At 44.4% G+C, this 13,122-nt stretch overlaps 1 protein-coding gene across 1 annotated transcript in view; it reads right to left on the reverse strand.

Moving 5' to 3' along the window:
• The window catches only part of LOC144260155 (dynein axonemal heavy chain 5-like), a 259,923-nt gene that overhangs the window by 50,995 nt on the left and 195,806 nt on the right, over positions 1 to 13,122 (reverse strand). The window contains exons 60-61 of the mRNA XM_077808714.1: positions 7,531 to 7,798; positions 315 to 436 (exon numbers count right to left, since the gene is read on the reverse strand). Of these exons, the coding sequence (XP_077664840.1) occupies positions 315 to 436; positions 7,531 to 7,798 (390 nt within the window). The remainder of the gene's footprint in view (positions 1 to 314; positions 437 to 7,530; positions 7,799 to 13,122) is intronic.

A 13,122-nucleotide genomic window follows, 5' to 3' on the forward strand; every position in this document is an offset into this window, starting at 1 on the left:
CTTAAAAAGTTCAATGACAGCCACCTGATTAATTCCTGAAAAGATCTTTCATGGAGGGTGAAGGTGTATATTATCTATTTTCCTCTCAGGTGTCTCCTGGTGGAGGGATATGATCAGCGTGGGCAGGTAAGTTCAGTACTGGGGGGTATGTTTCAGTTTAGGGTATGGGTGACATCTTTTGGCTGTTCTCATTTTACATGTTCAATTTTGCCCACCACATTATTTATATTTAACACAGCTTTCAAGTTCTTAATTATATTCTCATTTATGAAATATGGTTTTTTAGTGTAATTGTAAGACAGTTAATTAATAACCTGAACAGTTGTATGTAGAAATGCCACAGCATATAACAATGGTTTCCACTGTGGCATATTGCTCACTTCCAGCTGTTCCTGAGTAATAGCAGAGTATGTCCGCTTTAAACCAGCCTTTACACCTAAAAAATAAATAAATAAAATAAAAATCACACTGTATTAGTAAAAAAAGGTATAGCATCCATATCTTGGCATTTTAAGATTGATTTAGGTCTGTTGTAACAGATGGCCTTCTATGAGAAATGATTATCCCAACACAGAGTATCATTTTTTTTTTATATTCTGAATCACTGAACTGTTTATTCATTTTGATACAGTATCAGTCAAATTACATTTTAGATATGCTTATAGGGACAGGCTTAAACCAAAACATTGGATCTAAAATGTGAGAGTGTCAAAAATTCAAACACAGCTCCAGAGCAGAATTTTCTTTTTAAAAAAAACCTCTATTTTTAAAATGGGCTGACCCTACATTACAAACTTGGAGTGTTTGAAACCAGGATCCTAGTCTAAATTTTGGAGGGAAAGCCCATTTCTAATTCTAACACTTTAAACGTTACCATCCTAAAATATGAATTTGCCCACATACAATTTTTTTTTTCTCTTTGGAGGAGGGATTGATCATTTTTAATGGTCTATAAAGAACCATTGTAAAGCCCCTCATCATCATGGCTTTTGTTTTTATGTAATAACTTAACATATTATTTAGTATATCACAAAAAAGTGGGGTTTTTTTATTTAAAATATTTAAAGTGTGACCTTCTGAATTAAATGAAACAAAGGACATCTTTGGGTAGGAGCAGTGATGCCACAATCTAAGCAAAGCAGCGCGGTGCACTTGCTCAGGCCTAGGCCTGGGAGTCCGCAGAGCTAAGTTCTGTTCTCAGCTTTGTCACTGACCTACTGTGTGACCTTGGGCAAATCACTTAACTTCTCCGCACCTCAATTTACCCAATGATTAAACAGGAATAGTGCTATTTACTCACCACTGTATGGCATTTTGATATCAATGAATGAAAAGGGCTACATGAGTTCCAAGTCTTGTTATAATTGCACTTTCTCTGGCCTACAGCAATCATGCAGTAGGCTGATATTAAGAGCATTCCAATACAACTTTCTGCCGCTTGGACTGCACAAGTATAAATACTTCTTTGATGTTGCCAATCTTGTTAAGCAATGGAAGAGAGTCCCAAAACTCTGCAGCCTCATTTCAGATAAATGATGATGCTCCAAACCTAAATTAAGCTCAGGAATCTTGAAACAATTGTTCATATTTAATCTGATTCTAAATATTAGCGATGACTGTAGATATATAAATACATACAAAAGTTAAATATACAGTTATAGATATTCTGCTAACCAAGAAAGCCATCCAACATGTCTTATGAAATACAATGATACATATTAAAAAGTGTCTGTGGTTCCAATTTTCAAAGACAAGGTGAAATCCTGGCCTTACTGAAGACAGTGGTAAAATTTCCTTTGACTTTGATTTCACCCCCGGGCCTTAACAGGGTGTCAAAATCCCACATTTGGCATATAGGCACACAAAAGGCCATTTACATCAGCACCTAACTGATGAGATGAGAATCCAGCCACTGTGTTTGGATGTTGTACTAAGGTATCTGCATTTGTTCACTGGGCTTCCTAACACAAATCTGTACAAATCTCCTAACACAAATCTCCACCAGCCCTCTGTGGAGAAAGAAGTGGTTCGGGACTATTTAGAAAAGCTGGACGTGCACAAGTCCATGGGGCCAGATGCGTTGCATCCGAGAGTGCTAAAGGAGTTGGCGGATGTGATTGCAGAGCCATTGGCCATTATCTTTGAAAACTCATGGTGATTGGGGGAAGTCCCAGATGACTGGAAAAAGGCTAATGTAGTACGCATCTTTAAAAAAGGGAAGAAGGAGGATCCTGGGAACTACAGGCCAGTCAGCCTCACCTCAGTCCCTGGAAAAATCATGGAGCAGGTCCTCAGGGAATCAATTCTGAAGCACTTAGAGGAGAGGACAGTGATCAGGAACAGTCAGCATGGATTCATCAAGAGCAAGTCATGCTTGACTAATATAATTGCCTTCTATGACGAGATAACTGGCTCTGTGGATGAAGGGAAAGCAGTGGACGTGTTGTTCCTTGACTTTAGCAAAGCTTTTGATACGGTCTCCCACAGTATTCTTGCCAGCAAGTTAAAGAAGTATGTGCTGGATGAATGGACTATAAGGTGGATAGAAAGCTGGCTAGATTGTCGGGCTCAACGGGTAGTGATCAATGGCTCCATGTCTTGTTGGCAGCCGGTATCAAGTGGAGTGCCCCAAGGGTCGGTCCTGGGGACGGTTTTGTTCAATATCTTCATAAATGATCTGGAGGGTGGTGTGGATTGCATCCTCAGCAAGTTTGCAGATGACACTAAACTGGGAGGAGAGGTAGATACACTGGAGGGTAGGGATAGGAGACAGAGGGACCTAGACAAATTGGAGGATTGGGCCAAAAGAAATTTGATGACGTTCAACAAGGACAAGTGCAGAGTCCTGCACTTAGGATGGAAGAATCCAATGCACCGCTACAGACTAGGGACCGAATGGCTCGGCAGCAGTTCTGCAGAAAAGGACCTAGGGGTTACAGTGGACGAGAAGCTGGATATGAGTCAACAGTGTGCCCTTGTTACCAAGAAGGCCAATGGCATTTTGGGATGTATAAGTAGGGGCATTGCCAGAAGATTGAGGGACGTGATCATTCCCCTCTATTCGACACTGGTGAGGCCTCATCTGGAGTACTGTGTCCAGTTTTGGGCCCCACACTACAAGAAGGATGTGGAAAAATTGGAAAGAGTCCAGCGGAGGGCAACAAAAATGATTAGGGGACTGGAACACATGACTTATGAGGAGAGGCTGAGGGAACTGGGGATGTTTAGTCTGCGGAAGAGAAGAATGAGGGGGGATTTGATAGCTGCTTTCAACTACCTGGAAGGGGGTTCCAAAGAGGATGGATCTAGACTGTTCTCAGTGGTAGCAGATGAGAGAACAAGGAGTAATGGTCTCAAGTTGCAGTGGGGGAGATTTAGGTTGGATATTAGGAAAAACTTTTTCACTAGGAGGGTGGTGAAACACTGGAATGGGTTACCTAGGGAGGTGGTGGAATCTCCTTCCTTAGAAGTTTTTAAGGTCAGGCTTGACAAAGCCCTGGCTGGGATGATTTGATTGGGAACGGTCCTGCTTTGAGCAGGGGGTTGGACTAGTTGAGCTCCTGAGGTCCCTTCCAACCCTGATATTCTATGTTTCTATGAAAGGGCCAGAAATACTGTAGCATGAATTTTTAAAGGCAGGTTTCAAATACAGTGAAATAAATGGCTAAGTCCTAAACTGATAAAACTTGAAAACTTCCTTTCTATGACACAGAAAAAAATACCAGTGTCATCTGCCATCCTTTACAACTTTTCCAAAATATATTCTAAAGGTATTAAAGGAGAATCAAAAGAATCAAGACAAAATTATCAAACCACAGTATTTAACAGCACAGTGTGCAGGCAATCTGGGACAAGATCTGAACAACATTAAAACAGTTTACATTCTACTCAAAATTAAACCATTATCCATAACACATCTCTGAATATTGTCAAAATCAAATTGCAGACTGGCTACAACCTGTCTTATAAAAGAACAAGGATGTCATCTGAATACAGACAAATGCTCTAAAAAAGATGCAATATATTTAAAACAACAAAAAAGAACCTAAACCAGAAACTTGGGTAACTGCCCTTGTGAGTGAAAATATCTGGGATTACTCCATAAATCAAACCACGCTGTCTTTCAGACAGATCAGAAGCAAAGCACATTTAGAATTCTTACTAACTCACCAGAAAGTTAAATAGTGAAATAAGAGGCTTAAATGACTGAGGGATCAAATTTGACCTTGGATACATATTCTCAAGCTCCCACTGACTTCAATAATTGAAACAAGCTGCAACATCTACATATAAATGAAAGGCAAACTATTGCACGGTGCTATGGTAGTTGAAAAAAAAGGACTAGAGAATTGCAAGCATTGTAATCTAGCACTCAAAGAAGCCTAGGTTTGACAACAGCTTCCTACCACTGACAAGGCAGACCTTGTCAGCTTCTTTCCCATCTTATCCCAGCAGCAGGCATTAGGCAAGTGGCTTCTTTAAAGGAAAACTAAGGGGTAAGCCTCTTGTGCACTGCCCTGAAAGATCCTTCCCTGTGCTAGCAAAATGCCGTTGGGTACCCACACATGGTTGACAAAACTCTACTCTGCTTCCTGCATGTCTCTCAATAGAGGACTGACTTCGTCCCTAAAACACCAAGAGCCAGACTGTAGTTGGCTGTTGCACAGGTGTGCAAAGTGGAGAAAGCATAAATAGTCTTTCCTCAACCTTGCCTCCCTGTCTCCAGCGCAGAGATCAGCCACGGTTGCCATTCATGCACTCTCCTGAGCATAGGGACTGCCTCTTGTTAGTGTCCCTGTGATGCAATCCTCTCAGAGACAAAGCATGACCATGGCTTAAGAGAGGCTCATTCGAGTGATAAGCCTCTGCACTGCCTCCACACATACCTTGGTCTGAAAGGCAGAGTCTGGTCCTGAGTGAGAAGCTGAGGTTTGAAAAGGGATGTAATGCTGAAGAAATTCACCTTAGCAAATAGGCCGCAACAGGCAGCTCTCTCGAGATCTTCACTATAGCTTAATGACGTGTTTTCTGTTTTTTTAATAAAGCAATCTAGTGAAAAGCAGGAACTCAATAGCAACAGTGTAAGGAAAAGTCCTATAGGATTTCATATTCTACATGCACACCTCTACACTTCATATTCTCTTAGCCACATGCAAATGAGCCATGGAAACAAACTGATCTGCAAAACAAAACTAACATTAATCATTGTATGTACACTGGGGAGGAAAACATCCATGTGACATATGATGTGATGATGCCAAAAGAATCCTCATTCTCAGTCTGATTCTCTATACACAATTTCAGTCTGATTCTCTATACACACGTTCAGGAGACATTCACCTCCCCCAGCAGCTGCACTAGTCCAGCTGTTCCTCTCTGCTCTTTCCCTTTGCTTGGTTAATTTGTGCCAGTGTCTTTTTCAGCACAAAAGAGGTTAGAGATAATGGAATTGCCACGTACAGCAGTATGAAAAAATCTACACTAAAGCACAGGTTCTGGAAGTAGGGGTGCTAGAAGTGTGGCAGCACTCCCTGGCTTGAAGTGGTTTCCATTATATTTAGGGGTTACAGTTTTGTTCAATGGCTTTCAGCACCCACACTATACAAATTGTTCCAGCACCTATGCACCAAAGTAAAATTATATTAAAAGTTGCCAAATTTATGAGAAGCAAGAGAGTTAGCCTTCAATTTATTTATTACTTTGTGTTTTCTGAAGAAACAAAAGGTGATATTTTTGAGGGCAAAAAAAGGTGTGTGAAAACGGTAACTGTTGCCTTGAGACAAATATAAAGAAATCTGAGATTTGTTACAGAGTGCAATGTCACCAGTTATGGCAAGAAAACTCAGATTCAGTGACAAACATTAGCCCTTCAAATTTGCAAATTCTTGTGAAAATTCCTGTTTTGACGTGAACATTTGTATATAAAAATCTCTTTCCATCTTTCAGCATAGATCAGCCCCTCATTCTTAGCAGAGAAAGACACACAGAAAAATGCATATTTAGGAATAATATCATCTCCTACAACAAACGTAGAGTGCTTCCTGTCAGTCAGGGTTGGGACCCAGAAGGGGGATCCTGGCTGATTCCTGCTGAGATGACTCAGTCTGGCAGGTGTGGCTTATTAACGCCTACTTCCACATAAGGAAGGGGCAAGTGACTCTTTGGGTAGATGAAACTTGGATCTATGGCAGGAAACCTCTGGTGACAGCCAAGCTTAGGAAGAAAGTTCACCCTGAGGTTTATGATTTTATTCTTGTTATTATCTGAAGTACCAATACATCCAAACCCCAGGAACAGAAAAATTTGGATGAGATGCTGTGAGCCAGATTGCCCCCTCTCAGATTATCTCTCTGGTGATGATCACCCCAAATTGTCTGTCCCCCCAAAAGGTAAAAGCCACTGGGGTCAACATGTGCCCCTGCAGCAGCTCTGGCCACTGGTCCTCCTGTGACACCCAGATTCCAGTCAGCGCAGTGGCTTTGGAGCCGTGCTTCCAAGGACTAACCCCAGCCACATCAGCTGCCACAGACCCTGGGTAGGATCTGCAGAAAAGAGAATGAGGCCTGGGGCTATGTTAACTTGTCAGTATAATTTCTGTGGAGCTAGAGTGCGGGATGATGTCTGTCCTGCTAGCCCTTTCCTGTTGACCCTTCCTCCTGCCTGCCTGAATACAACCTCTTCTCACAGAAGACCCTGAACCACACAGAGCCTCTACAGGGTGTAATGAGGAGAACAGTGTTGTGGATGGTTTGAAGCCCCCCTTCCAGGCAGAGAGGAAAGATCCATGGCTGCAGGAAACCTCCTTGCACGTGTCTATGTGAAAACACTCCGGCCCAATACGTGTAGTTTCAGTTCAGAGCAGGAAGGGGTTCTACCTTACCATAAAGATTTCTGTAAACAGGAACATAATTTTGTTCTCTAATGAAAACACCATTCTAAATCAGGAGGGTAAATTATAATAAACGTAAATACCCTGGAAACTTAAATATCCCAGGACTAAATGGTGGTAAATACTTATGATCTGTGTTTCCAGCAAGATACTAAACTTGTTACAAGCCTCAAGTTCCACAGCCATCCATTCGTTGGAAAATATTTCATTATGAGAAACAGCATCTGTATATTACTGAAAATTCTGGCAGTCTTGGATGCCAAAAGTTACGCACCTAAATTTATTTTTAAGCATCTATGTACATAGCCTGATTGCAAAAGTGCTGAGCACCACAGCTCCTGTTGATATTCAAGCCACTTATTTAGGCTCCAAAATCTAAACTTAGGCATCAATTTTTAGCACTAATTGCAGATTTTGGCCTAATATTCTTCACAATTTATTATATACTGAAACAACAAGATCGCCAATAGTCTGTGTTAGAAAATGAACAATGAAAATGTTCACAAAAACAGTTTAAAGCTTCATGCATAATGAAATTGATTCACACAGGGTTGCATTTAGTTAACTGAAGAACAGGGAGAACATAGAGCAGCATACAGTAATCAGTAAAAGCAGCAACTGTCAGGATGATTTTTTTTTACCTTGAGGTGGTTCATTAGTAAATTTGATAGATGACTGCAAAAGATTAATAGGAAATTTTGAATGGACTTCTGTAGTAATCCACGTCCTGAAACGAGGGTTCATAGATTCTGTTGTTATGATGGTGTCCAATAATTCATCAAGGAAATCCAAGCCCAGGTGGCAGTTCTGCAGAAGGAGCCATCCTCCATCTTGTATACACTGATTTAATAAGCGCCTTGCATGGATCTCCTGGCCCTGGCCCATTGAAATGGCACGACAAGGAGTATTCTGTAAGAAAAAAGTATCTTGTAATCTCTTAGGAATGATTATTAGCGTTGCTTATTATTTTTACAGCACCACAGGGGCTTATGGAACTTAACAGACAAAGAAATGAAATGTAAGGGGGCTGCACTAAAGCTGACACCTCTGAAGATCTGGGTTCTGAACAGGCCCCTATCCTCTTCTCCTCCCGCACAAGCTCAGAGGAAACTACTTCTATGAACATGGTTGCAGCAGGATCCATGAAACACCCACCTTTGCTGCACTTCCCTTCCCCACAACTCTGTGGAAACCTTTCTGTGGTGCAACATGGATAGGGAAGGGTGGACTGGATATAACCAGCAGTTTTCTGCCGGATGCCCTGACACCAGTCAGCTTTGTGTTCTTGGGGAACCAGGGTGCAGTATCCAGCCTGTCTGATTCATGAAGGGCACCCCCACCCCAGTCTTCTGCTTGAACCAAAACCAACGGAAGAAAGACTTACAGAAAGCAATGAAAAGGCGGTGGGAGACACACCTAAACCCCTCCTGACAAGGGTGACAAGATTAAGGCAACTCCCCTAGCCTCATTTGCATCAAAGATGGGACAGGGAGGCATCGCCATTAGCATACAGAATAGAGAACAGAGATTCCAAGGCAAGAACCGCACTGAACTCTGGGACCAGAAAAGCAGGGACACACTGCATCATGGGGGATCTCTGCTCCAGATGTTAATGAACCCACGCCTGCACACACCCAGCTCAGCAGTCATCAGACTAATTCTAGTAATGAACCCTTGATTGATATCCAAAATACTGAAGCTGCCTAATTGCATTGTGAACTCCCTTGAAGGAACACCACCCCTGAATGATCAGTTCCTATTGTCTAGCCTAAAGAAAACAGTTTACCCATAAACAAATCTAGTGTTCTCCCTTGAACCATTGTTGTTTCCCTACAAAAAACTCCTACGCACGCCCAAGTAAGTGTTCTGATGCCTGAATTCAAACTCTGCATCAGTTCCACTGGCACTTCATCTTCTCCTGACTGATCGCGCTGGGGGCTCTGCCTGTAACCAGCACTCAGGACCCTGAGCTATGGACCCTGACCATCACCTGGGAACCCCGACCAGTTCACGCTTCATGGAGTGGTGAGACCCTAGCTCTCTCTCTCTCTCTGTTTTCTTTTCTACCTCAGGTATAACTTTTTAACCCTGACTTGTTTGATCAGTTTTTGTAATCTTTAATAATGTAACTGTTATGTCTGTTTCGGCTCTCCTTGTGTGGTTATTCAAGAAATAACTTTTATGGTTAAGCTGATTGCTTCCCTCCCTCTCTCTCTCTGAACTTCTCTTTAGTGTTTCTGGCTTCCCTATTTACTCCGCAGCAACGCTCCTCTTACCTAAGCTAAAGATCCCTGTAGTGTCCAAAACTACGGTGGGGTTTGCTCATCAAGTGGGTTATTTCCAGAACAATTGTAATGTGAAAGTGGGGATAGTGCTGAACCTGGGACATATGAGGGTGGCAGCTTGGAAGTGCTGCTTGGCCCAGCTTATTGAGTCCAGGGACATATAAGGGGTCAGCTTGAGAGTGCTGATTGACCCAGTCCACTCAGACTTGCTGTGTTAGTGTGTCTGTGTGTGTGTTCATCTGATTCTGGGGCTGGAGGAACTCAGCCCTGGGGAACCTAGGTCCTGCAGGACAGCTCCACTGGGAGGGGACTCGCAGAAGGGAGAAGTAGAGCTCCATATAAAAACACAAGGGACACGAGCAGTGCATTAACAGAATTACAGAACCCCCTCCCCTCAGAAGAATAACCCTAATAAATGAGCGTACCCCAAAGTAATGGGCAAATCTGGTAACAGCTCCCCCACCCCTCCAGTTAAAGTACCACACATTACTGTGAGCAGGGTGTGTAGTAGCTTACTGTTCTCCCCTTCTGACACTCTGTACTTCAAAACAGCATCCTGGAACCCCCATATTCACCACTGTGATATAATTATATGTTTTGTACAAAATATGCCTTGTGAGCGATCATTTAAAAAGTCTTGATGTGTTGAACATTAATATCTTGTTGAATTGTAGGTTCTATCATTGTATGATAACTTAGGAAGTATTGCTATATGTTTGTTACTGAAATATGTGCTAGGTGGGAAATGCCCACAGCTAGCCTTTCAGTGGCAACAAAGGAGCAACTAATACTGACGAGACAGATTTACATCAGGACCTGCCAGACGTGTTGATGGCTCATCAAAAAGAATCCCACTCTCTCAGAGAGGGTATGTACACAATGGAGGCTACCTCCCCCCCACGTCACAGCAAAGATCTTTCTAGCACCTGGAGAGAAAGTATAAATGAGGGTCAAGGACATCACCTCTTAGCCTCTCTCCTCCCCCATCTCAATACCTGGAAGATTGTTTGGAAGACAAAGACTTTGAACTGGGGAGATTGGTCCCAGGCTGAGAAGGGAATTCAGCCTGTGCATTAAGAACTGTAAAGTGCCTGGAACATCCAGTGAGCTAAGAAAAGCTGTTTGATTCAAATCTTGCTTAGTCTGTTAAAGTTATACTGTGATTCTATTTTTATTTCTTATGTAACCAACTTTGACCTCTGTACCTAACACTTATAATCACTTAAAATCTATCTTTATGTAGTTAATAAACTTATTTTAATGTTTTGTCCTTACCAGTGAGTTTGTCTAAAGCGGTTGGGGAATCTGCTCAGATTACAAAGGCTGGTGCATGTCCACTTTCCTGTCACGAAGTGGTGAACTAATTAATGAGCTTGCACTGTTCAAGAGAAGGTCTTGAGCAGTGTAAGACAGGACATCACTGGGGTGCAAGACTTGGAGGCTGGGGTCTCCCTGCATGAGTGGCTTAGAGAGCATTCATGCAATTCAGCTGGACATGTGCCTCTACATGTTGATGGCTGCTTGATCACAGCACCTGGAGGGGTTTGCTGTTTGTCACTAGCAAAGCACTGTGAGAGACAGCCCAGGCTGCAGAGTTTAAAGGGACTCATTGGTCTTGCAGTCTAGGTTGTACCCTAAGGGTATATCACACCCCCTTATGCTGTGGAAAATCTTCAGGAGGTGTGATGGATTTGGAGCAGTTCTGTAGTGATTTATGAATACTGTATGTTGATCTGGTTATTGGGATGTTTACTGTATGACAGTATGGATTTAGTTTAATCAGGAGCTATCTGGGGAAAAAATGTAGGAAAGGAAAGTGTGGCTCAAGATAAGAAATGAAGCTCTGTGCATGGATGTCCTTGCCTCCAGCAGAGCCCCAGGATTTATGGGGGCCAAAACCCCTGCCGCTAATGTGGGAGCAACCCTGCTGCCCTGAGGCAATCAGAAAGAACCTCTGCAAGTGCAATCTTGTGGAGTTTTACTCCTGGGGGAATTCTGCGCCACTGAGTGTGTGCAGAATTCATGACCCCCACAGATTTCTCTGCTTCCCTGCAGAAAAATGACTTCTGACAGGGAAACAAAGGGAAGCTGCAAGAGCAGTCACGCACCACTCCCTAGCTGCATGGGTACAACCCGGAGCAGCCAGTGGAGAGGTAAATCACCGTAAGGCTGGGGACACCCCAGCCAGTGGCTCCCAACCTGAGATGGGCTCAGCTGCTAGTCCCAGCTGGGCTGGAGGCAGAAGACGGGACTTCCTCTACCCCTGAAAGGAGTGGCTGGGGCTGGGTCAGACCCACCCCCAGAAACCTCCCCCAGCTGCAGGAAGCTCAGCATCCTCCCATGCTTCCTGCCCCCATAGCTCCTCAGCTGCAGGGGAGGGCTCACTGTACGGGGAGCTGCTCCCCCATCTGCCCAACCCCCATGCATCTGGCCCTCCCATACCCAGGCACCCCACCAAGCCTCACCCCATACACCCAGAACCCCCCTAGCCCTCCATACCCAAACCCCACCTCTTTGAACTTCAACCCCTGCATCTGGAAACCCCTGCCCCCAGACCCTCACTCCTGCACCCAGACCACCCCCCACTGAGCTCCCTGCACTCAAACCCACACCCTGAGCCCCACCTCCCTGCATCCCCCCGAACCCCATCCTACTGACCCCCAATTAGCTGCACCCAGACCTCCACCCCACCAAGCCCCATTCCCCCAGCACCCAGACCCCCCTGCAGAGACTCCCACACCAGACCCCTCCGCTGAGCCCCAACCACGTTCACCTGGAAGCCCCGGTAGAGTCCCATTGCCCCTGCACCTGGAACGGCCCCAATGAGCCTCTGCCTGCACCCAGATCCCCCCCACACCTAGACCCCCCCACTGAGCTGCCTGCACCCAGATTGTCCCACACAGAATCCTCTCACCCCACACCTGGATCCCACCACACCGAGCCCATCCACACTTATATCCTGCCAGGTTGAGCCTGCCTGCCCCACACCTGGTGCACCTGGCACAGAGAGGCAGGGCCCCAGGGTGTTTCTGGGGCAGGCCCAGGCCTTGTGTTGTGTCAGGGTTGAGTGCGTATCCCTGGCATAGGGAGGCTGCAGGATGATCTCTCACCTTCATGTAGCCAGGAGGGTTAGACTGATTAATCTCTCGTCTTCCTCTAAGAGGAGGCTACAGCAGAGACTGAGGCTAGGTCGGCACTACAGACCTATGTCGGTATAACTACATGTGAAAAATCCACACCCCTGAGCGACATTGGTATACCAATCTTAACCCCCTGTGTAGACAGCGCTATGTCAACAGGAGAGCTGCTCCGATGCACCATTTTAAGTGTAGACCTGCCATTACTGGCAGCAAGGGAGGATGGAATGAGGCTATTATTGGCAAAACAGTAGGCCATGGAATCACAAGTATCACGAAGGCAGCCGAGAGTACTGAAAAAATCAATTTCTGGACAACACCTGCAAGACCCCCCTTGTGACAATCAGGGTCCAGACAGGGGAGAACAGGGGGCTTGAACCCCAAAGAATAAGCAGTTGAATCAACTGATTGTATACCATGTGTGCTAAAAAAACATGCTGAGCAAGGTCTTTAATGAAAGCTTGTAATGTTCTAAACTTAGTGGTCATTATGAGATACGTAGACGGGCTATGGTTATGAATTTATGTATTTGTGTATATGGACAACTGTGCTCATAATCTGTGGTGCAGTTCCACCTCACCCCTCAGGGTGGAGGACAGACAGGCAGGGAGGGGCTGCCTCCACAACCAGTTGAGACTAGCTCCATGCACCTAGCACTATATCACCCAGGAAAAGACAAATGATGGGCCATTCGAGTTACTGGAAAGATACTGAGACATCCCAGCTAGAATTTCCCCAACTAAGAGTCACCATGTTGGAAGGAAAAAAAATTGTGAACCCTTTTAAAATGGAAGGGGTTTGAAACAAAAGG

The sequence above is a fragment of the Eretmochelys imbricata genome, chromosome 2, assembly GCF_965152235.1.
Source record: "Eretmochelys imbricata isolate rEreImb1 chromosome 2, rEreImb1.hap1, whole genome shotgun sequence".
NCBI lineage: Eukaryota > Metazoa > Chordata > Testudines > Cheloniidae > Eretmochelys > Eretmochelys imbricata.